This window comes from Cygnus olor, chromosome 17, assembly GCF_009769625.2.
Source record: "Cygnus olor isolate bCygOlo1 chromosome 17, bCygOlo1.pri.v2, whole genome shotgun sequence".
In the NCBI taxonomy this organism is placed as follows: Eukaryota; Metazoa; Chordata; class Aves; order Anseriformes; family Anatidae; genus Cygnus; species Cygnus olor.
This window is the reverse complement of record NC_049185.1, coordinates 6,688,209-6,714,902: the sequence shown is the minus strand read 5'-3', so window position 1 is coordinate 6,714,902 and position 26,694 is coordinate 6,688,209. Positions and strand designations below refer to the sequence as shown.

Sequence of the window (26,694 nt, the reverse complement as noted above, 5' to 3'; positions counted from 1 at the left end):
AGACAAAACACTCCAGCTGGAATTGACAAGCCAGAGGGAGGCATAGACTGATCAGTATCAGTGGCTGCTACTGGTCAGTAAGGCTTCCCACACCAGAATTGTGACACTGAGTCTAGGCATCTTGCTTTGAAAAGAGCGGGGGAAAAAAGCTCCATTTTTAATAAAATTAAAGACAAGATGCTTTTGAAAGCCTGCTTCCCTATTGTACCAGTTTCTCTTGAAAGATGAACCTTTCATGTTACTTTTGCTCAGAAATCAACTGCAGTCTGCAACTAAATGTCTTGGTTTCTCAGGAAGGGTGTGGCTGTCCTGGCTTTCACAAGTACAAATGGACAGCATCATTTTAAGAAGGTTGCAAAATATGATGCAGAACTCTGGAAGAAAATCAAGAAAGGCAAACATAATTGTGCACAATTAATGAGAAAAAAAACGTTCACAATTAAATCTCTCACCTTGGCCCTCTTGACAGACATGCTTAAAATTCAAACCTCCATAAAACCTGCAGAGGCTTTGCATCTCAGAACAAATCTGTCACCTCAATTCTTCTTTCAGCTTCAGTACAGTAGCCAAGATAACAACATTATGTCCATTTTACGCAGTTTAACTCTGAACACAGGCCAGATACGCTTCCCTGTGATGCAAACTTTGTTAAGTCTATCCTGATGAAACAGTCATCGCTAGACAGCAGAATTAGGGCTAATACCTACATGAAAGGCGCTCCAATTTAGAACAGAAGACAAAGTATCTTAATCCCATATTTGCAAGATAATTTACACTTACGTGTATATAATACACACAAGACTACAGAAGTATGCAAAAAAACTATGTAACAACATACAGGAAACAGCAACGTTCATGAATTCCTACACGAAGTTGCAAGATCAGATTTTCCAAGGTATTTACAGACCTAAGCAACATCAGAAGATGCCCAACGGACTTCGTAAAAACAGCCAAAAAAAAAAAACAAAAACCACCCCAAAATTCAACTTTTTCCACATTCATACATTTATTACAAAACCTCAATGAAAATTAGTGTCGTGGTATATAAAAGGTTCGGTACATGCCATCACTCAGCTGAGAGAAAAATGCCTGTGATAGGAATTCTTGGAAGCAATACTTGAGACCTGAAGACACATCTTCAGAGGCATCCACAGAAATTTCTGGCATGAATAGTGTTCACAATATTTTAAGGCACAATGATTTAGAAAAGTCAGCTTCTCTGCATCACTGGTGTATCGTCAGTGTTTTGTATATTTTCTCATACATCACACAAATACAAATCACCAGAGAGGAAGCTTGAAAAGTAATCAGATCACAGAGAAAGTTACGAAAAAAATGATACAATACAGAATGGCTTAAAATAGCAAATGAAAGTTACGATACTGTGCAAACACACATACATTTACTGTAAACAGGCCACAAAGTCTTTTAGAATTAATCACAAAACTGTTCAGAAGAATCTAGCAGATACACGATTAACTCCTTAAACCCAGCACGACTAGCCCAAACAGCGTACTCTATGCATTTCTGTATCAAAAAGTATAGGAAGGATAATAAAAACACATTGATAAGTATGAAGACAGTGTTACCAAAGTACTCAAAAAAGATACAATATAACTTGATTAACATTGAATATATAAAACAAGCAGTTTTACAACACAATCTTCAGACTTTGTGTTTGTTTTAACGCAGGTCTTGATCTGCGGCATCCGGCTTTTGCATTTGAACGTTACCACTTGGTCAAAGAAAACAGAGCACCCATCCACTTAGAGAAGTGTATACTGCTGTGAACGAGAGTGGAAAACAAAGAGCATTAGAACGGACAAATTCTCAGCACTGTCAGAGCATTTTTGGCATTCTGACCCCCTCCTAGCAAAGCAGCATAACACAGGGAGCAGGGCACCAAGTTGCTGCCTCACAGACCTGCACTAGGACTGGATCAACTGAGCTGGCTGATGACAACGGCGAGTTCCTGACGCAGTTTGGCCCCAGATATTTATCACAAATGTCTAATAAAAGCACAAACAAGAATCTATTTTTAGTTGCATACTTTCTTAGGCACCCACACTCCCTCTAGCCTGTGAGAACACAAGCATTGCGTTAGGGCTCATCTAAACAGTAACACAAGAGATCAACCTCTGCCGCCTGTTATGTGAAGCATTACTTGTGATGACAAAAACTGAATTTAAAAAAAGCTTACCATCTAAACATGGTTAAAAATAAGCAGCAAGATTAATATTACGTATGAACACTCTTATGACACTGCTTAGGTAAAAAAGGAAAGCAAACATTTTTCCAAGCCTTCATACAGCAGCACTGATTGACATGGCTGGAGGCAGGGATATTGACCTATCACTTCAGAAATGACTACCAGTTTTGAATGTCTTTGCAGTCACTTGCCAATTGAAAAGGCTGCTACAGAGAAAGCAGAATTCCAGGTTTTCCTGAAAATTAAGCCCTGCTTAAAAAAACTGTGGCAGATTTAGAAGTTGGGAGACCCCTCTGGTTCTCCAGGCCCAGAAGTACTTATTCACAAGAGGAAAAAATAGCTTAATTGAAACATTCATCTGGATGGAAATAAAGAAATACCCTAGAAAACATTGCTGTGCCAAGGAAAGTACAGTGCAACACCCATCCAGACTGCACTTGCTGATTACAGTTGGGATAACAAGGAAAGGAAGCTGACAATCAGGGTCCTTTGCTGTTTATATATTGAAAAAAATTCCCACTGTGAGAATGGCAATTACCTAACATCTCAAGTAGGCCATCACTTCACATAACCACAACAAGCAAGCCAGCAGTAAGCTTTAAAGCCAGAGTCCATACATTGTTAAACACATTCAATATTCAGATGCAAAACTAACCTCATGCTACACTGTCACTTCAAATATGAAAAAGAAACTAAATTCCTGCCATTGCCTGCATAACCTTCAATCTGTTATGAAAGGCATATCAAGAGGAGGTGGTAACTGATTTCACAAAAAGACTGGAGTTTCCAATAAACGTGAAGGCTCTGGTTAGAAGCACAAGTGTGTTGGTGTTACCAACATTAGCAACGCAGTGTCTGTGTTTGTTATGCTTGTAGAACATAACTGGGCAAAGTATGCTTGTGTATTTTCAGTGTGGATTCACTTCACTGCTTTCTTCCTAATCTCCTCATGATGCAATACTTTATGACACATTAGGTTGACACTGTTCATTACAGATTTTATCTCCACTTTTATACATTATCTTTAAGACTCCCCCATACGTGTCTTTATTAAATGCCTCCACCTGCAACATGAATTCCCACTGTTATTTGATGCACTAAAATAGATACATTTCTGCAGTATGCCACTAAAACGTAATCAGCAAGTAGCCTAACTAGCACTACATACACGTGCACCCTGATGCACTTGTTCAGAACACTAAGAATCCTATCTTTGTAAAGGTTTCAAAAGACTTAGGAAGGAACAGGCTTGCTCTGCCCCCCCCTTCAGTTGCTTCAAAAGACACCACTACAACGCAGGGCAGCTTAACACATCTCCCCCTACAGTTCTCAGTTCCCAGGGAGGGAAGTTTTATAACCAGTTACATTTTCTTACTGACCTAAATTCTTTTTCTTCAAGTATCACCCATTTTATGTTGTAGCTACAACCATTTTGCTTTCCAATCACTAGAGCAAGAGCTTTGAGAAACTGAGTCTTTCCACAAGGCTTGTGCTTTATAGTTAAACCCTGGAGCTTCTGTATCAGAAAAAAAAAAAAAAAGGAAACTTTGATAGAACTCCTGGAAAAACAAAACCATTAACTATTTGATAAAACCGACGTCCTGTTGTTTGCTAGTTTTGATTCATGTTGTTACTCACAACCTCAATCTGGGTTATAGCTAAATTTGTAATTCTCTGGTGAGTCCCATGCTTCAAGTTTGTTCCATTTCCTTTTGCTAGTCTGTAGCAACACCTTTTATTTCTCCATAATAAATGCCATCAGCCAACTATACAGTTACAAAACTGGCTTTTGAACTGTTTTCCAACATTTATCAGTTAATTTGATGTGCTAATAGGCTTAATGTGCACTGAGTCATATATACATACTAGGCTCCAAGCTCCACAACTATTACAAAAGTTTCTCTGAAAATGCTTATGGAGTAAAAAGCTGCCTGAAGCATTTAGAGGCCCACCACGATAATACGTCAGGCTTTGGCATAGCCCTAAAAGGTCTGTGTACTCCCCTCCTTGGCCCACTAGTGCCTGCGAAACTCTGGCAGCGAACACCTCCCTTCACCCTCTGCATCCAGTGCACAGTGTCACTGAGATATCATAAAAGGCGGAAATACTTAAATTGTATCATTCCTGAGAAATCAAGCCTCTCAGAGGCAGGAATGCAAGGTACCACTGCATGTATTCACAGGAACTGAGCATGTCACTGCACTGTGGGCTTAATCTTTCCCAAAGCATCTACACATTAGTAAAAAGCAAATAAATGCATTTCCACTTACCCCTGACATTTCCCCACAAAAACAGGATTTCTGCAGGGACCCATTAGGAATTTGATCTGCTCTCTATTCAGGGATCACATGGCAAAAATCAAGGCAATTTGCATTAATCTATTTACTTACATTTTTGTGTAATTATGTGAAATTATCAGAAAATTTGCTTTTGGGTGTTTCAATTGTTTTCATTTCACATTTTGCAAACTCATCATATTCCTTGGAAAGCTTCTAAGTCTGCAAAATGGAGGCTGTTTTTGTTCTGGGGAGGAGGGAGGGTCATTTCTCTCTCTGCTCTCCTCTAGAGGGAACAGAGTAGTTCTGGAAATTGGTCTCAATGGGATGCAATTTTCAAGATGCATCTATCCTAAGAGTTAGAAATGAGATACCATTCCTATTCCTTATTGAAATAGGTCTTGACAAATTCCAGGAAGTTTTGCATACAAAAGTTGTACAAAGAAGAAAATCCCAGCAAGGTTCTTTAAATAGACCACATTTAGGTACAGCAGGTTTACCAACCTGACTAATTCTTCAGTCTTACATACCATAACAACGATATGTATTTTTTTCTGTACAGTGTTTTGAAGACTACCACTTTAACAAAGTGCTACCTAATTTCCTACTGGGAAGAGCTTAACTGTTTATTTTCTGTCAAAAGCCACGAACAGAGATACTGTAGAACAGCCAAGGTCACAATCCAAGTACAACATCACCTCTTCTTAAGTTCCTGGATTGCAAGTGGAAGACAACTGATCTACCAGTTGAGAGAAGTATGGACTAATAGGGAGTTGTAAGATATTTTTAGATGAACAAGTTCAAATGAAAGCTTTATTGTTCTCTATGATGAGAATTACAAGCCATATAATGTCCATCACCTGAAGTGCGCCTAGCTGTCTTCACATCATGCACAAAGGCAGGCAGGCACCAGCTCCAAGGCAGCTCTTAAGGACACTGCTGAGATCTCTCTACAAGCTAACATCAAGGTCCTGCGGAGCCACACCAATTTAGTACCGTACAACTCTGCTGTACAGTAGCATAGGAAAAATGTTGATTTTAAATCAGAAGTCAACTCTCTAAGGGAAACTAAAATTTGTGCTAATCTATCAGTGCAGGGTTTGTTGAACAACTCCGAAGTTTAGAGAGCTGAAAAGTGCTGGAGAATGACAGCGCTCTTCTAGGCCAGTTTCTAGCTAGAGAAACATCCCCTGACAGTGCCAGGTGGTTGTTCCAAATAGTACAACTTTGCCAAAGCTCCACATTCTCTAGGCTTTCAATTTCAGCTGCCAAAAACTACAATATGATCTTTACTTCCTCAAATGACATTTCTCATCAGATCAATTCGGCATTCAGCAGCATCATTTTAGAAGGCCGGTTGCTATGACAATGCTTTGTGGTGTTCTGTTAAATGCTGTCAATTCACTGGTAGAAAGAACTAAAGAACTAGCTGTTTGGGGCCTTCAGAGCAGTTCTTATCCAGAATTAGAACAGTGTTAGAGAGCTCAGAAAGCTTTAAAATACTCATGTAAATCATGAGCTTTACTGAAGAATTAACATCCTACAGATATTTGAAAATGCTTTTTTTTTCCCCTAAATACATTTCCCTAACCATAACTATATTTCCAGCTGGCTATATTTGTTTTCCATTGCCTGGTTTCTGTTACTGCTTTGTCCCACTATGATCTTGAAGCTGTGTACCAGACAGACAATTCAGATTTGTAAGAATAACAAGAGGAAAACAGATTGCAAAGACCTACACTTTTAGAAACAGAAAAGGAAGGGAAAAGCATCGATAAACATCTCACTTTACAAAAATAACTACAGCTTTTCATAACAGTTGCTCATCTGAGATAGGTTCAGAAACTAGTAAATATGCTGTTAGGGTTACTGCAGACTTATTTCAACAGGCAAGAAGCATTTCATATTGGAACCAACAAATAAAACTGCATTTGTTTTAGTTTCTGGTCATTTCAGACCTCCATCTCTTTTCTCTCTGAGCATTCATTTGAACTGCCAAATATAAGAAGCAATAAGCCCCTCCACTTTACAGCAGTCTTGCATTTTGGAAGCAAGAAATGTGAAAATTAAACTTGTCTTGAAGTCTTAATTGTGCTTCACATGGACTCATAAGATTAGCACATCAAAAGTTAGGGGAAAAATGGTTCCTGCTTATTCTACCTTTATTCTCACGTCTGGCTGTGCTCTCACTGCCTGCTACAAACAACTCTACATGTACGATTTGTAGAAAATATTTAGGTGGAAAACTGCTCTGAAAAGTTCTTAATCACCACTATCTGTACAGTAAGTACTCACAGACTTGTGTCAAAAACTGCACTTGGCACAGTGGTTGCTACTGTTCACAAAATCATCTTCCTTTCCTCAGTCTCCACCAGTGCTTTTCTTCACTTCCCCTCAGATTTCTACTTCTCAAAAAAAAAAAAAAACAGCCCGCTGTGTACAACCTTCACCTATGGCACTCCCCCACGCTTCTCTTACACTCGCCTGAAAGCAAAGGAAACCGAAGGAAACTGCTTGCAGTCAATTCTCCCTTCACTCTTTCCATAAACGTTTAAAGACGCCCCTATTCAAAGGAGACCAAATAAACCAGACCTTCCTTCCAGTCATCCCTTCTTTAGACGCATTTTATGCTACACAGACTTGCTGTGTGGAAGGGGGGAAGATTTGATTTCACCTTTATCATCATGCAATGCCAGACCCTTTACAGAAAGCCCCAAAACATTCAGCAATCTTCCCCACCCCATCCCAAAGTACATCTGAAGCCCAGAAGTGGGTATTTCACATATTTGGACATCACCACATTTAATTTTCCAACTGTTCACTCTCCAGCTCTTACCCATGAAGACACTTACACCACATTGTTCTTTTTCCAAAATACCTGCAAACACCTTTGTGTGAGCTTTACAGAGATTTAAGGGATTTCTGAAGAAAATGTATAAATACATATTCATCCAAAATAAGAACAGTTACTTTACATGTTGTCTACGAAATTACATATTTTTCTCAGTGTAAAGATAAGTGCAAAAAAGCAACTGGAAGAGAGACAATGCTTTCAGTAGCAGTGCTGTCATAGGCTAATCATAGGCTAATACTTAAATTCTTGTAGAACTAGAGCCTAAGAGATGCTCGAGATAAGCTGCAATAGAACAAAAAGATATCAAGTATATTTTGATATGTGTTGACATTTTTGTTCTGTTAACTACTGTGTTAATTACAAGTTTCCTGCTTTCCCTGGAAATATTGTATTCAATAAAATACCGCAAATAAATTTGATGGGAATGGTGGAGGTTGAAATCATCATTCCTCCTTATCCAAAGCCAGTTAACATACATGAGAGAAGCTTCCCTAGGGATAAGTTCTTGATGAGGATTCACTTCAACTTACTGATGGGCTCATACAGCAACACTCCAGTTTAGCAGGACTGCAACTGCAGTTCTGACTGTGCATATTAGCCAATAAGTTATATTAAAGTCTATCAATCAATATCTGAAAGGTTACCAAAAAAATTTCAAAACACTTTCCTGAAAGCAATCTATCAAACAATACGATTTCCCTAGCAGCTGCAGAAATCTAGCTTAGCAGATTCCAAAAAACCAGCAGGACCTTTGCACATGAAGATCTCACTCAAATCCTTCTCAACTTTTTTCACATTGAATATTTCAGATCAGGAAACTCTGACGATTTGGTTCAAATTAAATCACTACAAGATCACATAGCCTAACCTGGAAAGATTTCCTGCTTAACACATTTAGTGATCCAAGATGTATTCCAGATTAGTAAACTATCTAAAAAATAACATTTCACTTGGATACACATAAGCATGCTCAGAAATTTGTTTACTTATGTAGCCATGGCTGCAAATTCAGCTCAGGACACACCATGCTGCAATTTGTTTTCATAAATACCATATTCAGTATTGCCAGAAGCTGTGAAACACATGGAATCTGGTGCCATTGCCGGCTAACCCTTACTGTGAGCCCTCAGATGCCAATTTCAGACATCTTATACTCTGCAAGCAACTATAGACAAGGCAATTAGATGTAGGGTGCTTTTTTCTTACCAAATATAACTTTAAAGGATGTATGCTATTAAGCATGATTTGTAAGTCACAGAAATAATTGAGCTTGCTTGCAAACAGCAATAGTAATTTACACTATATAAGGTTTCCTGCATCAAACAGCTTTTTTCACAAGACGCCGGAGTCCGGCCTTATGATAAAGTTGGCATGAAATCTTGGGACCTTCAGTTCAAGCTAAAATATTTAACAGTCTGCATAATTACCAGCTCCTGTCTGAGGAAATCAGAGCTTTATGTCAGACACTGATATCACATACGCTTGCATGGTCAGCCACAAATTAACCTCAGAGTTTAAATTTCCAGCTGTGGGAATATATGTCTTAGTATGAAAGTTAGAAGACTTGATGTGAAGACTCCCCTACCCACAAGATTTGGAATTGTAAGAGTAAGAAACCTAAGTCTGAATGACTTCTTTCCCTTAACTACTTCGCTGAAAGATCACAGTACACATACCATTAAAACCATCAACTTCTGCTTAAACAGGAATCCAGTAAGTAATCTTATTCCTTAGGAGATTATTTATTTATTTATTTAATATAAACAGGAAGACTGAAGGTTCAAATAAAGGCAACAAAAATCTCCTTATTTTAGGCTTGGAATGTTGGCAGCTGCCACAAGGTCATAAGGGATAATATAATCCATTTTATTCAAGCTTTACATTCCAGAAGACCAGCAATCACAACTGGAGTATTAAGCAACAAGACTCCTCATATTCTATGTTTTATTCTTGCATTTAAAAGGGAAATTATGCCAGAAAAGCTGTAGAAAGCAGAATTTCTGAAGAAACCATATTTGCTACAAGATTTCTTCACTCACTCTGATGTGCTAAAAAAGTGCAAAACTGACAACAATCACTATGAAAATCTTATGTAGGAGGAGTAAAATGTCAGAAAAGTCATACCTGATGCATCCAGATGTTAAACATCTTAATCATCACTGGGCTTCATCCTCATTTGGGCTTGCATCTGTGCAATCATTTCCTGCATGCGGCGCAGCTGTAAGAGAAAAATACCCACATTTAGGACAATTTCTCTTAAGCTTCAATATGGAGTCCAAAATCCAGGAAATTTTACATCTTTTTCTTCCATGGTACAATGCAGATCCTATTTACATCCTTTTAAACTAGAAATGTTAAATTCAACCAGATAACTGAACACTTTGTTTCTCCCATTCCAGATTCTTTAGAGTATTACATCCAGCTTTCACAAGAGTTTTGAAAGAATACTTTGGAGAATTAATCAATAAAATTCAGATCTTTTGAAGCTAGCAATGTTTGCAGACCTGTGAATTAATATTTATTCTAGGATAAAGAAAAAACATTCTCTTCATGTATGTACAGAGATACAATGCTTGAGTGAGGTGAAGAAGCTTTGCTCTGATACAAGTACTCAAAGCACACTATCCTTCATGAATACTCATCTTGTGGCTAACCAGATAATTACACAAGTTTTTAGCAACAGTAACAGCCAAAATTGCTGACAGAATTTAAAAATTTCTTCAAAGGCAAAACAGAAAGATGCTTATAAAATTTGGAAAGACAGACTAAGCATATTAAAACTTTTTTTTTTTTATTATCTAAATGATGACATTTTCTTGGAAATAACTGTATTTCTTAGATACATTTTCTTAGGACGCTGACAAGTTAATTTCCGTCTCATAAAAAATGCTTGTTACGTATCATGCCTTTTTTTATCCTTTTTTTTTTTTTATATGTATCATGCTTTTTTTTCCCCATTTTTTTCTTTCTTAACATTCCTAAGAAAGAATAAGAAACACTAAGGCAGATTTTCAAAATGCATATGCAAATACCTCTAATTTGGTATACAAATAAACAGGTGTTCTGTCGTACGAGATGATGCCATTTCAAACTGAAGATCACATAATGGATCTGCTGCTTGTGTAGCAAATTTTTATTATTCTAAGAATAATTGTATTGTTTTAATATTCAGCCATTAAGCTTTATTCTTCAGGAATAAATACTTAGAGGATAACTTTCGGGGGGTGGGGGGGGAGGGAGAAAGATGGTAAAACTTTTCAACTCAAAATGCACTGTGTAAACAACTATACTGTATTTTCATCCAGGCAACCACATTAGCCACAGAGATGCTAGTTACTTCATTACATTCGATCCAGAATAATTTGCAATGTGTGTGCAAGTAAATATGTGCAGCATTCAGCTGTCTTGATTGTTTGTTTTAAACACAAAGAAACATCATGGAACAGGGAAAGAATAGCTAATGGTGCCTATATCACTTTTTCTTGCCTGGCTTCAGAGCATAGCTAGAGGTAGCAGAGCTTGCCTAGATCTAGCTGGCTTACAGACTGGTACACATCTCTTGACGCAGCGGCACAGAGGTCTGTAAAGGCTAATTCAGGTTCCTGTGACTACAGCATAGACAGACCCTGACAGAAGGAGATTCACACAGGAACAGCGTGGTACAGTTAAGTCTGTAGTGATTATTATATATCCATCTACATCTTTCTGCTAAACAGTCAAAAAGCCTCTGATCAAAAAGATGACATTCTGTTGCAGGAAGGAAAAAAAAGCAGAAAGTCTCAGAAATGAAGGGTTGTGTTGATTCCCTGGTTCAGGAAAATAAAGTTTCATAGATGAACTTGTACAAATGTTAGACACCTACCTGGTCTTTTGAATTTCCCCCTCTACAGCTTTACCATCAGAATAAAACTAGCCTATTGGAAGCTCGCCTACTTTCTTTCCCAAGAGCACTTGAAACTGAGCCCCAAAATATTCCCAAAATAGCAACCATTCAGTAATCACAGGGAAACATACTGCTGCACGTGTATTATGGAGATTTGCTCAAACACAGCATTCTGCTAATAATCAACATTATATTTTAAGACTTGATTACATCACCAAGTCTCACATTTTCTTAACCTTAATTGACACAAACACATCTACACCATGCAAGAAATCATATGCTGGAAGACTCAAATCTAAGACAGGACAAAAAATTAGATCTGCTCTGCTCCAACACTGAGTAAGATTTTCTTTTTACATTTTTACGTAGAGCTTTTGAGATCTACTGGTGAAAAGTTAGTTCCATCCTTTAGTTAAATATAGGCAGGTTGCTGAAGCTTTCAGCGTAATTCAGTAGGAAGATGTTTAGGCACACACAAATGTGTTAAACTAAGCACGTTGCTGTATCCCATGGATGTTAGTTCACAGTAAGACATTAATGTTTCATTTTAATAAGGGAAAGTTGCCCCCCCCCCCCCCCCAAAAAAAAAAAAAGACATTTAAGCACATCTATTTACCGGAGACAACCAGTGTTTTTCACTGCACTTTGTTTTGGCTTTTGTTGAGCATTTGCTATGCAAACAATCCAGAATGGTTTCTTGTTCTAAAACTGGAGCTTCTCAAGCGCTCTTACCAAACTCACAACTATGCATTTCATAATAGCATGCTTAACAGACAACCTATGAGTAATGCTACATACCGTACACTAAAACCTGACTGCGCAACTACAACGCTGAAGTTTGAAGTAATAACTGAATGTAGAGAGAATGCACGTAAATATCTTACGAAAATCATTTGCACAATATGAATCCTGGCCGCTCAAGCGTAAAATTCACAAATTGGCTCTTCTGTACCTTCCTTATTTATTATTTATGTCAGGACTAAAACTTAGTTTAAACTATTGTGTAACTACTGGGTATCTATTACATGCAACTCCTGTAGCAACACAGAAAGGACACGAGCTTCTAAAATAAGAGTGAAAGTTACAGAGTTAAAAGTGAATCACAGCTTCCTAATGAATTCCATACCATGGTATGGAATCCATACTGTAATGTTTTGCCCAGAATACAGACAAGTACTGCTCCTGTCTGAGCAAGGTGTCTCTTCAGGGACAACCCCACAGATATCACAGGAAAAGCAATGTTAAGAACTGAACACTATTCACTTCCCACTGACATGCTTCTCCTCCCCACACCAAGTATGATTATTTCTGTCCATGCTTTTACATAAAAAGTTCTTAACAGAAGAGGCTGCAAGAATAGAACAAGATAGAAAAATGAAGCTGTAGACAGTGAATTTTCTAATACACCAGGATGTTCCCACAATAGCTGCTGTTTGTTAAAAATACTTTCAGTACCAAAGAGAAGAACTAAACTTGTTAACTGAGGACAAGAAAAATACTCCTGATAAAGTTGCCACATTGGAAAAGGAGCTAACATCAAGCTAAACATATACTTTCATAGCACACGCTGACACTATAAATAACAGAAGTTGCTATAGTCACAGCCATCACACTACATGGGCAGTGAGGATTGTTCCTTCAGAACGACTCAAAAGGACAAAAAATGCAGTTACTCAAAAAAAATTCTTCTTCACTCCAGCCTCCAAGGGGTTCCCATTGCTAATCATCTGCTAAGGGCCATCTTCTCATGATGTTCTCCCAGGACTCACTTCACAGAGGAAGGCTGCAGTGTTCTGCATAAGGTGTACCTCCTTCCCCCTACGTTAGGTAATAACGGTCAACAAAACCAAATTAAACATTAGAGGTGTTTCTATTTCTGTCAGGTCTGGAGGCCTTTATCAGCAGTCACGCTGCCTCTCCACATAAAAGTTTTCACCTTATCTTTCATGAAAATACTTATGCAAATACCTGCAATTCCAGCCAGCTACCAACACATGGAAGCATTCGGCACACCCTCACCTGCCCACAGGGCTGCTGCGAGACCCTGGCACTGCAGGCTGCCCCTGCAAGGGCTCCCATACTAAACCTATGGCAGAGTTCTTGATCTCAACTGCCAAAGGACTAAAAACAATTCAGGAAGTAGAAGGACAAAGAGAAAACAATTTTAACACTGTGATTAATTCTTTCGTGTTCAACCAATTGCTGACCAACTCCTCTGAAGACACTGGAGTCCGAAGTCTCTGGGTAGCTCACTGGAGGGGAGGAAAGAAAAAAACCTTGTTCCATGCTGTTTTCATCTAATCACAGCCTTAACATTTTTCTGGAAGTATTCTCTCTCAAAAAACTTTGAAAGATTTTTATTACGAGATATTTTCAGGGTAGGAGAAATATTGCACAACACTATAAACTTTCCTAAGTTTGGGTGTCCATTTACACCACAATGTCAAAATAATCTGAACTGCAGCATGTTTACAGGAAAGAATGTGGATACCTTTATTCTCGTTTTCACTTCCCAGCTCAGAAAAACAGATCACCACTTGCAGATGAACAAAAAGCACTACCAGACTGAGCAATAAATCCAAGATGACAGATTAGCTATTCCAAATTGCTGAACTGGGGACCACTTCCTTTGGCATAATAAAAGATCACTTAAAAGTGATGCCTTGATAATGATGATCCTGGCACTAACCCAAGCATTCATTCCTTCCAAGGTTATATAAACCTTAAAAAACTGTAAATAGAGCTTCAAGCACCGTTACTGATGGGAATGCAAAACAGGAGGGGAAATGGATATTTGTTTTCTCTGCAAAGGCCATGGAATGCAAACCCATTTCCTCTGTGCCTCTTTCCTCCCCAGACTTTTCCCAGTCTGAACCATCGGGATGATGCAGAGATGAACGGATTTCATACCAGTTTATCTACAGAAGATTCAGCAAAGCCTCTTGATCTCTTCAAGACAATAGAACACAGAGCTTAAAAATCTACTTGTTTTTTCAAGTTCTATCCTAATCCTCTGCAACTTCAGCAGCAGTTATTCAGAGATGATTAGTCCCAGAGGGAACTTGCAGAGATCATCCTCCAAGAAATTCAAGACTTCCCCTGCTTAGCCATAATATATAAGAACTACATTACATACATATATACGAATACTACATATTCATTCACACAGCACGGTCAACATAGAACAGTATATGATGATGTGCTTACTGTATCAGCAGTTTCCAGCAAAAACAGTTACAGCAGATTGTTTTCAGGTGCAAAACCTGAAGACAAATAGTTCTAGAAAGATACTTAAGTTTCTACTTAACTGCTAGGCAAGTATAATTTATACAGTTTAAATAAAATAAGGAGAAACAGTTATCACTTAAACTCTTTAAGTGTGTCGCATGAAACTTTGAAACACTGGATTATAAAAAAGTGTTTCCAAACAATGCTCTTGACCTTTCCAAAGCATCTAGTACTCTGCTAATGGTCTGCTGTTGTTTTGCACATAGGTCAGTAAATCCAAGGCAGTGGATTTGTGTACAGTGCACTTGCAGAAGCTCCACTGCCCTAAACTCATTTCAACAACATAGCTGCATTTTTATCACTGCAGAATTTTAAGTTTGTCTATCTTATTTAATCTCTGATAATTCATATTATTAGCTACTAGTTATGGTGATAAATACAAAAAAAACATCCTAAAAGGAAATGCAGAAGTAGCTGATTATGTCAACATGCCAGGTAGTCAGGGTTAGCTATTTTTAAACGTGGATGCTACAAAGGAAAAAGGAAATGCACAGACTGAAGTAACTATGTTCCATAAGCTTCCATGTACTGGAGTTTGAATGTTTCATCTCAGAAACACACAAAATTGCTTGTATTTTTATTTATAACTTCTTACTCCAAATCACTGCATGTATGCATTGGCCTTTTAAATCATGCGTCCTCCATTTATGGACTTGGATCCAAGCTGAATTGGATAAAAGAAGGATAAATAGAAAAAAAAAACCACTATCTTCCAGTTGGCAGAAAGTGTTGCCACAATGAAAGCAGTCATAAGCCTTGGCAGTGTAATACTTGAATTTAAATACTAGGCTGACAATCTCTGAATCTTTAGAACTTCAGCATAAAAATACTAGGTTGAAAGGCTTAGCAATAACTTGAAAGCAGAGTAAGAAATCAGGGACTGAAAAGACCAAATCCATAAATTGACTGATAAAAAAGAAGTATCAGGAATTTTGCTGCAAGTCAAGATTAAAATGAAAAGACATGCACATTAATTGTATCATGGGATTTTTAAGACTTGGTAAGCTTTTTCTACTCTGTAGCCACATGACGCACGGAGAAATTTATTGTTAACATGTTTGTACTAAATCATGCACATCAGAAATGACATTCGTCTACCAGTCTACCCCAACATATGTTTGTCAGCTACATGTGCTGTTTTAAGCATAAACTGACTTCAATGCTTAACAAAAAATAGAAATTATGCTTTGGAAAAATCAGCATATGTACTGGAAAAGAAAAATACCCTGCCTACACAACCAAGAGTCCACATGCTACCTACTATCCATAGTATGCAATTAACTTTGCATGGGCAGCCTGTATGTTCAGATTAGGTCTTATTTTTCACAACTCTCATCTTACAGTCTCTGGGCAGTAGTTGATACAGAACACTGAAATTGGACCATGGCATATTATATTAAAGAACAAGATGTTTTAGAAGCTCTGCCTTACCTCAGCCTCTTTCTGTTGGAGGATTCTATCCTTGTCTACAACTTCTTCTTCAACAGGCCTGTTGAACAAAAGAATGCATTGATCATCTAGGATACAGAAGAAAAAGTCTCCAAGAACAGATTGAAGGCTCATATTTCAGTTAATATAACAATGAAAAAGCATGCATGCCTTCTCACAGGGAACAGAAGACATTGTTAAACTCATTTGTATCCCTTTGGTAAAAATGCCATCTTCTATCTGTTCTTTGCCTACCTTGCCTTCTGTTATTTCCACATTCTAATTTTCTTCTTCCATTTCTTATAATGGGATTAAACAGCAAAAAAATCCTATAGCAATGAAGAAATCATAAGATTCCCTCTGCCACCTGTCAATACTACAAAATCATTCATAAAAGCAGCAGTGAAATAACTGCTTAAGCTATTTCCTTTCCTCTATGATCAAAATGCTTAGCTGAATATTTAACAAGGAAAGTAGGGAGAAGAAAAAGTTGCTATCAAGAAGGATGCAGCCTGAATAGTTGTGGATTTTTTGCATCAAATCTGCCAAGGACAGAAGCTTTATAATTATTTAAAAAAAAAAAAAAAAGAAATTACCATAAAATCGGGCTCAACTTCTCTCTGTACATGAAGGAGCATGAAGGAATAAGGAAAAAAGCCAGCATGGCAGTCTTGAAATTACTAGAGAAGCAATATCCTACCTAACCAGATAGGCTGTGTCCTATACAAAAACGAACTCTAGAAGGCATATTTTTTTCCAGGTAGACATAATTAAATAAAAACCTATCTTGCCTGCAAGCCCATTGCTTCTCTATGCATAATTCCATTTAAAAGCATAAAGAAAAGGGAATGAATATGAAAACAGGAACAGCTGTTTGTTAGCATGGCACTTTGCAAGTTATTACTCTTCAAGAAAATAGGCACACGTTTCATTAACTCCATAGACTGAAATCTCATGAGAAATAATGAGATACAGGGGAGGATTAGTTAGGAGGATGAGTGTGTCAGATGCCACAGCCAAAAAGAAGAGACTCACAAGTAACAGGGCCCAGAAGGACACACATACTTACTTGCCAGTTCGTTTTAGCCTCTCTGAGCGGAAGTTTTCATAGTGCAAATCTTGGGTCACCTCCTGCAGGTCCTGCATGTGCGTTCTAGAACAAGCAAAGGGCTATTGAACATTTTGTCCTTCTTGTCAAAGGGAAGAGAAACACCCTTTTATCTTCCATTTTCATTTCATATAATGGATATATTCACTGGAACATTAATTGCTGTACACCAAGTCTGCCATAAAGCTAGCCAGAATACTGCTTGCATGTTCACATGACTTTTAATTCATAGTTTAGTATACTCCTACCAATATTATTAAAACACAGAAAGTATGCTGTCCTTTTCTTGTTCACTCATTACTTTATAGCATTTTTTTACATGAGCCTGAAGCACAAGAACCTTGTGAAGACTGTTATCCAAAAAGGTAGTTTAATTCCTAAAGTATTTCTTGAATCTTAAGTGCTGTTAGCTATAATTTGTAACTGAAAAGTAGGCAGAGTTCCTTGGCTAACATAACAGCTGACATCGCATAACTTTAAATTGTCAAAAGAGAAAAAAATGCTTGCTAGAAATGATGACCAGTAGAGGGCAATCCCTGCCCAGTAGAGAGTAAAACTCAAAATCCACAACCAAATTCAATTTACAACAATAGCAAGATGTCATAAAAATTACTTAAAGCTATCTACACTGGCAGAATATCTGTATCAGCTAAAGTCATAAAGGGTGATGGGTATCACATTTAACAAAGAATTTCCCATGCTGGCAGGAAAACTGAGCTTTGCCTTTACAATACTCATCTTCGTGGATTAATCAATCATTTTCGTATTTTAAAAGCCTCTCTGCCCCACCCACTGCACTATAAGAAAACTTCAACTTACATGTAAAGCCATAAAATCAGTTAACGTAAGATATAATAGCTATTACATGCATCTTACAAGAAAATATTTTCTATATTTTGCATTAAGACAGATCAGAGGATCATAGAAGTAAATCAAGCTGCAGGAGGAGTATGCAAAAAAAAGTCAGTCTACACTGTCATCAGGACAACCACTGAACTCAAGAATATAGGTTCTTATGACTCTCTAGTCATTGTAACAGAATTACATCACCACAGGAGGTGGGATAATTTTACCATTACTCACACCAGCATTGTGCGCAATTTAAGGAAATCATTGTGCTCTGGATTTTCAACTTCAACAACTCCCCAGGGATACAGACGGCCTCTGATTTTTTTCCCTTTCACCTCAATAAGTTGATTGGATCCAATAACAGCAAAGGGAATGCTAGCCTAGTTGAGACAAAGCAAAACAAGTTACTGTGTAGAGTTTTGACTGGCTTTTTTTTTTTTTTGTGGGTTTAGTTGTTTGCCTTTTTCTTTTAAGGAAAGCGCAAAAGTATTATAAGTAACAGACAGGAGACAGGGAAAGGAAGTGTTGACAAATGTATTTTACTAAAACCCTTCTACATGAAAAAACCAACAAATCCTATTCTGAACAATGCAAGCTCTCATTATTAATACCTGCAGTTTTGTTAGGATCAGTTTGTCTTAACAGAAGTTCAAAAGGAAATGACGCTTTGCTTTAGGAACACTTGACTGTTGTTGAAATACAGTTTGTGCATAATGTGTCATCTGACATAACATCATGCATGGAAAACAGCCAACAGAAACATACTTCAGATTCAGATTAAAGTATCTAGAGACTGAGAATTTCAGATATGTTCTTCAAGCATCTTTGTAAGTATCACAACACAAAGAGGAAATGACTTCATTAAAACCCTTATTATGTATTCTAACAAGAGGAAAGTTGTTAATTAGTATAGTAACTGCACATTCTCTTTTTGCTTACATGTTAAAAGGTTTGAGTCAGAAAACAGACAGCAACTCACAGTTCTTGGTGAACAGTTGCTTACATTTAAAAAAGAAAAGTTATAACACTACATTCAGAACTCTGACGAAGCAAATGGACTAAATAGGATTATAGTTCAGAAAAGAAAACTTGAATTTTCTATACATATTATAAAGGAATGAAATATTTTTAGCACACAGTAGGCCTGCATAATTACTGCAGCAAAATAATAAATTAAGCAATAGTGATACTTGCCTTTAAAACTCTGGTTTGCTCTTTAAATTCCTCATCTTCATCAGAATCTGCATCAGGGAGCTGGTAAATTCTAATGCCATGTTCAGAAATCTCATCCAAAACCTGAGGAGTTTACAAAAAAACAGGAAGGAAAATAATAAAATCTTATTTCACTGAAAAGATATTATTAGGTTAAAGATATATGCAATAGATCTACTAGACTGTTAAGTATAGAAGTCTCAAAGCATGCTTTTCTGCTCTAAGTAGTTTGAAAATGATTTAAAAATCCATTAACAGAAATTACCATTACTTATTCTTTGACTATATTACGTTCCATTAATTTCATCCTGCCTATGAAGAAAAAATACCATTTTTCATTTTTTCTTCATTCAGACAGATTTAGACCTCAAATCCATAAATACCTTAAGAAGAACAGTTCACGTTATAAAAGCACCCATCCAGCAACCTACATGTTCTGAGACTTAAGAAACAAATACTAAGTGGGAAAATAATCACACTCATAAAATGAGCACAGAAACCCACACTATGTTTGGATTTTAAAGATGTTATTCTGCTACTACAAAAAAACGCATCTTAAGAACATCGCTGAGATTTGCTAACATAGAGGTTCTCTCTTTAGAAACAGCTTACTAACAGGCATTTAAAAAGCCAAAGCATTTGCTGAGATTACCTCTGTACTACACTAATCCATCTGTGATACAATCTACAGATTCAGAAATGGCTAAACACGAACAACTTACCTGTCTACTCAAAGGGAAACAGACTCACTGACTAAATAAATGTTTTGTGACATTTCTAACGTATGTTTGTCTGCATATGACCTTAACTAGCCTATTTTTGTTCTGGAATAGAGATAAAGATCTTAAATCCTTTTTGGATTTCAGCAAAGCTTTTGATACCATTTCTCACAGAATCCTTCTAGATAAAATGTCCAGCATATAGCTAGACAAGTACACAATGAGATGGGTGAACAATTGGATGATGTGTTAGGCTTAAAGGGTTATAGCAAATGGGGTTACATCAGGCTAGTGGCCAGTCACTAGTGGGGTACCCCAGGGCTCCATTATAGGGCCAGTTCTCTTCTGTGTCTTTATAAATGACCTGGATGCAGGACTCTCTACTGCGGTGAAGTTTGGGCAAAAAAAAAAAAAACACACACCAACTTGATAACACAATTAAAGCTAGATTTCAAATACGAGAGGTCTTAATGAACCTCCACGTAGTATTGTTGGGTTCCTTGATCTTCTGCTGTGATAGCAACTGATAGCTACAGTATAAATAAAACTGTCCAAGTAGACCTTGGTTATTAAACAGCTGTTGAAAACAAAACAATCCCTCACACCATTAGATTAGAATTGACCATGTATGAACCACAGCTATTTCCATGACAATGCTTTCTTGGCAGGTATATAAACGTCCCCCACAATCACACATGCGCACATACAATAAAATATTATTAGCCCGTACCTAAACAGAGTAATACTTTTAATAGACAAAAGAGAACTAGGAATAAGTCCTGCCAACAAGCAATTAACAGTTATGTTAGCTCCATTACATTTAAATCAATGTGTGTTATTATTGCTTTGCAAAATGGAAGATAACTAAATTGTCACCAAATAATAGTAAAACACAGATCTGGAATAGGTTGGGCAGTGCTGCAGTGCGATGCCTTTAAGTATCTGCATAAAATAAGAAAGCACATTTAACCTGACTGAGATCTTGAAGATAAAATGCAAGTGAAACAATAGCGGGAAAGCCAACAACAAGGGGTGCTAGAATAATATATTACAGCTGTTAAACCTAGTGCTTTCCTGAAAGGAAAAAGAAATGCAATAAAAACAAACTGTATTTTATCGTCCTAACAATGAAACAGCATTTTGCTTCTTCAAATCTCAATTTTATTGGCCTCAGAGGATTCTGTGTTCTTAAAGATTAGCCTTCCCATGGGAAATTAAAAAAAAAGTCAAAATATTAGTTCCCCTCTCATGAAGTCATTCTTTTGAGCAGGTTTCCTTAGCAGCCTTGCATGGCACAGCTTGTGAAACTCCCTTGCATTTCTTCCCACTCAAGAGTTTTAAAAAATAACTTTGAATTCCAGAAAGACCAAACAGGAATTACTCCAAGCTGGGTTTCCTTTGCAAGCACCACAAACTGATTTTGCTGCTTAGTCCAAAGCAGCAAAACAAAAACATTTTACTTTAGATTGACGGCCAAATGGCAGAGAGATCTTAAAAAAAAAAAAAAAAAAAAAAAAAAGACTTCAAGCTGCGTCAGCAAAGCAGGATTTAGATTCTTATTCTTGATTAGAGATTCTGTTAGCAGAGACGCTTTGAGTTAGAACAATATACAGTAGCTAGACTTTCAAAGCTTTGGAACCACATTATACATTTGACTTAGTATAAACTCAGTTTGTTGAATGACCTTTACCAGCAGAACAAAAATAACGAAGACTGTTGTTTACCTGTTTCCTAACCGCTCCCTCAGACTACAGTGAAAGTGCTGTTGATTTCATTAGAGTTAGCCCATGCATAAGTGTGACTTGGTGTAAGCAGAGACTGTTTTAAAGACTAGTTAACTAAAAGTAACTTTGCTTTAAACTGGAAGGAACTAGACACGGATTAGCACAGAATATGTTCAAGAGAGGCTGCTTTTAAATTAACCTGTTCATCAAAGGCTGTAAATTGTAATTCACCTCCATACTCCACAATAAACAAGTACTGAAAACCCTCAATATAACTTCAGTTACAAAACTGTACCAACTCCAAATTCACATCAGGAAATGCATTTGCCTGCACTACTGACATGTTGTAGCTAAAACCCTGTGTTAACAACCCACAGAAGCAAATGTTTAACAGCATGTGCACTCTACTGTGCTTGACCCTGAGACCAACAAGCAGCAGATAAAAGGAGCACATAAGAAAAACTCAAGATAATTACAGCAAGCAACAAAACCTAGTAAGATTAAGTTCCTCTTCATTTCACCTAAGAACTGTTTTTGTGAAAGATGAATGCAGCTAGAAGCCATTTTATATCAACTTATTTTAGGCATTTGAACTGACACAAAGCAGAACATTCAGCATTCCCAGTGAACTACATTGTCAAATATTTCTTTAATGTTCCACTTAAATGCCTGCTTCAACTCTTTCAATATCATTCTGTTACCAAATGCTGAACCGGAAAACCAGTACCTATGAAAACTGAGCTTGAAGTACACCGCTGAAAGATCAAATACAATTTTATAAGTAGCAGCAGCTCCATGAACAGTATTGATATCAGATGAAAATCTTTCACCAAGTCAGTATAACCACAGGAAAAAAAAAAAAAAGGAAAAAAAGAGAAAGACAGCATAAGCAGCCACACATCTGCTTTGTTATTTCCCTATGAGTGACGTCCCTATAGAGTTCTTTCAATTTGCCCATAGTACCTGTTATTTCCCCATAGCATTTGTAGAAGAATGAAATAAAAGCTCAGGAGCCTGGGCAGAATTTCTTTCAGCAAGACCTGGAGATCCTTTTTAAGTCAATGAATGTTTTTTGTTTGTTTGTTTTCCTTCCCTCCACCTAGTTCATCATAAAGCTGGTTGCGTTCATATAAACACCTCTGCCCCTTCAGTGAATGTTTGTTTATGTTGCAGACAAGGTTCATACAGCCACAGCTGACCCCATTTTAAATTCTCTCAAAGACAGCGTATATATTAATTTTGGAGGCAAGTTTTCTTACATCACCAAGCTGTATATAAACACAACAGGAACGCTAGAAGTACCTTACTTTGCTAAATTATGGTTGCTTACAAGTCTACACAAACCATAGTCACACCTTTCACTGTGGCACTGCTCCTCTCCAAAAAGAAAAGCCCTCTAAATTTAGGCTGAATTCAGTTCAGCTAGTGTGCTCTTTTGTAAGGATATCTATCTATACTATTTTCTCAGTTAAAATAAAGCTGTACTTCCTCAAAACCAAAATAAAAACAAACAAGACACAAACCAGAAAAATACCCCCATACAAAAGCACTTGGAATAAAGATCAAACAACCATTCTAAAGAACTACTGGAAGCCAGAGGATCACAATCTAAATATTAGCCATGGCCCCCATCAGAATCAAAAAGTGGTAGTACAAAAATGCATTTTAAAAAATAATATAAAAGATTAAGGCAATCTTACCATTAAAAAAAGTTTGCATAATCTGATACAAAACGCAAATGGCATTTTAGAAGTAATGATTATCTTTATACCCAAGACATAAGTTACTAAATATGTAAAAACTCAGAAGGTATCATTTTGCTTTGTAGGTTTCAAGTCTGTTACACTTTACAACTGATTGCTCTGCTTTTTAGTCAAAAAACCTGAAAAATGCTCACGATCAATAAATTTTACTGATCCACCTTATGTGAACAGATAGCCTACTAGAAAAAATGCACACAAGAACACCCACATTTTGATAACAATGGAGCTAGAGAAAGCATCCTGCTAGTAAATCAGCCAAGTATCTCAGTAAATCAGCCTACCTCTGTGTTACTGTTCTCATTTGTATCATGGGTGCACTTACTAAGAAAATTTCCAGACACCCCAACTTAACCATGTTTTAGTATAAACCATACAGCATAGTTAGAGCACACAAACCAAGTTTCTTTTGGATAAAATTAAATCTGAAGATATACTCTTAAAACATACTTATCACACTCCCATCACTAATGGGCACGCAGTCCGCTGGACTAAATTAGGACTAGTCTGAAACAACATCTGCACTACATGTATTCCAGAATGATTCAAGTCCTCACTACAAATGGTTTCATTCAAAAAGCCTTCCCTACTGGGGTACTCTGCTTGCTAGGATAGACAAAGCCAAGAATGTCCAGATTCTTATCACGTGTAACTGGTAAAGTCCATCCAACTTCAGAGAAGATTTCCCACCCCATGCTTTTTGAAGATTAGTTCCTTGGCCAGTATCATTCACCCCTCTTTAGTCTGAATTTACTTTATACTTGGCTTTAACATTGTATGGGTCACATTGTTTTCACGATGAAGTATTAGACCTACTCTTCTCTTCAGCCTCTCTCTCTCCTTCAGTGTCAGTGTGTCAGCCTTGGCAATCACAGGGACAATGTTAACTTTTCCATGAAGAGCCTTCATGAATTCTACATCTAATGGTTTCAGCCTGCCAACAAGTGGAAAAAAAATAATAAAATAAACTGCAGTGGAGTTTGTTTGCTTTGGATTTATAAAAATCAAGTAATATATTAGAAATGATTTATTTCAAAGTATCTACATAAATAGTATGCCCAGAATAAATTAAACCAGAGCACTTGGTTATTAGGTTGGTTGAATTGCAATTAATATTATCACTATAAGATAAATTCAGTAAGCTCTTACTGTACTGTAAGCTCTTACATTTCTGGGCGATAAACAATGTAATACTGTCTGCTTCAAAACAATATTAAATGCCAAAAAGGGGACAAAGCAGAGGAGAGTGTTAATCCCCCAAGACCATTTTAATTGCATTGGCTAACTGACAGTGTGGGAAGTAACTCAGTTAACATAAAAGTTAAGTTTTCATTTCAAGTAATGAAGACTTATGAACATTAACACCCTAAAATACAAGAGCTTTTTCTTACCCATGTCCAAAGGGAGAGATGAAGTAAAAACAGCAGTGGACTCTGTTGTCTACAATGTGTCGTCTGTTTAGACCACTTTCATCATGAAGGTATCTTTCAAACTGATTGTCAATGTACTGGATAATTGTTTTGAAGCTGTGGTATGGAAGGGGAAAAAAAAGAACCATCTTAAATCAGGTCTAAAATAACAAAAAATGAATTATGCAAAGATAAGAACAGATAGGAGAGCATGATTATGCTTTTAAGAACTTTGCTGTTGCAAAAATTCAATTTTGTACTATTGTACCTACAACCGAGGAAAAGCATTTTGATATACAAAAAGGTATTTTCATATCAGCCACCAAGTGTCTATTTATGCCTAAAGCTACTTTCAGGTGTTACTCAGTCCACCTGGACAAAAAATTCAAGTGCAAGCTCAGAAAAAAAGCACTCAGTGGTGAGACAGCAGACAGTAATAAAGAACTGTCTACTTTTTTCTGGGGATAGGTGGTGAGTATTTGTTTTTAAACCAGCTGAAAAATGACATATCCTGGATATCCTCTTGCTTTACAACCCTGACCTAGAGCTAGGTTTCTATAGTTACTTATGAAAATTCTAACATTCTAATCTATTTGAGTTAAACACAAATACATTTGAAAGTCATGCACCAAAGTATCACGTGATCTAGGCTATTTTTATTACCTAACAGAACCCTTTTCTGTTGGCAAAGAAATGTAATTCCTACTTAGTTCAAAGCAAATTAAAATATGCTCTGCAAAGAAGTAAAGGAACGCAAAATTTGATCATATAGATTAATCAGATACAAAGAACAGTGACTAGAGACAGAAAATAAGACATGATGCAGTACTAAGAGGCTTGTTTTAAGATATTCCAGAGCATGTAGACACCTGCAAACAACATTAATACAAAAGGACACTTTATATTAAGTACTGCAGGGGAAGGAAAATGAACACAGTGATGCAGATAAGATTAGGCAGATAACTGTGTGTCATGAGCATATCTTAAACTACTTGGGGGGGGCGGGGGGAAGTGAGCAGAAAGCTTACGTTGAAAAATAATATTAGTGTTGTTGGGAAATTGTAAATTTGAGTCGAGAAATTTAAGAAGTAAACAAACAAGAGAGCATAGAAAGAATTATTAATCAGGAAAACAAACACACAATGTTGGCAATTACTGTGACAGGCAGAGAATTTCGACCCTGGGGTGTGTGGCACTACTGAATATAATGAAATAAACTACTAGAAATGATGGAAGAGATCCTGAAGGGAATTCGATTTTCCAAATCTGAGTAAGCTTTTGGATCTGGGAGGAATATATATATTTATTCTACTATGGATTTACACCCACACACATTTGTATCTTTGCAAAATTTGCACCGTTTTAATTCATGCCACAGAAGAAGACAACACAGCAAAATGTGGAATTGTTTTTTGACCTTTGTGCTACTCAAGCCTTTAAGAACTAGCATCTTAATATTTGTGTGTGTTGGAAAAGGACAACGTGTTTTATGTTCCTGTTGATCTTTAGATACAATCCTTTTAGCTGGCGAAAGGTAACAAGACTGAAGACATACAAATATTAGGACAGAAACCAAGCACAAACAATGGGAAAGCAACTATCACACATTTCTCTGGCAATGTAATCAGTTTACGTGCAGTTTTCTAGTTCTAACAGCTATAATTTTCCCTATAAATATGGTGTCAGTGTCCTGTACCTCCTGACTTCCGGGAAACACCTGGCTTATACCACTGTGCTATCATTACTTCAGAGATAGCACATCCTGTATTATAACAGCAAACAACGTAACCGTTGCATTTAAGAAGCCCATTGGGGGAAAATGAACAATATTACCAAGCTGCCAAAACCCACAAAATACAACTTAACATAAGCCAGTAAAAAAGACAAAAGATAAATAAATAGTTAGCAGCAGCCAGAAAGCAGCATCAGAAATGACCTGGGATGCTGCAACAAAGACAAAACAAGGCATATCATC

The 26,694-nt window shown here is 37.0% G+C and overlaps 1 protein-coding gene across 7 annotated transcripts in view; it reads right to left on the bottom strand.

The window, feature by feature from the left end:
- Positions 1-981: 981 nt before the first annotated feature.
- LOC121079430 (septin-2) overlaps positions 982-26,694 on the bottom strand; it is a 39,200-nt gene continuing 13,487 nt past the window's right edge. For 4 of the 7 annotated variants that reach the window (XM_040576660.1, XM_040576659.1, XM_040576661.1 and 1 more), the window contains exons 6-13: positions 24,702-24,836; positions 24,127-24,244; positions 19,090-19,191; positions 18,130-18,275; positions 17,008-17,091; positions 15,942-15,999; positions 9,464-9,557; positions 982-1,784 (exon numbers count right to left, since the gene is read on the bottom strand). In XM_040576660.1, the coding sequence (XP_040432594.1) occupies positions 9,489-9,557; positions 15,942-15,999; positions 17,008-17,091; positions 18,130-18,275; positions 19,090-19,191; positions 24,127-24,244; positions 24,702-24,836 (712 nt within the window). In that variant the 3' untranslated portion in view covers positions 982-1,784; positions 9,464-9,488. The remainder of the gene's footprint in view (positions 1,785-9,463; positions 9,558-15,941; positions 16,000-17,007; positions 17,092-18,129; positions 18,276-19,089; positions 19,192-24,126; positions 24,245-24,701; positions 24,837-26,694) is intronic. The other 3 variants (XM_040576663.1, XM_040576664.1, XM_040576666.1) reach the window with 1 other exon arrangement.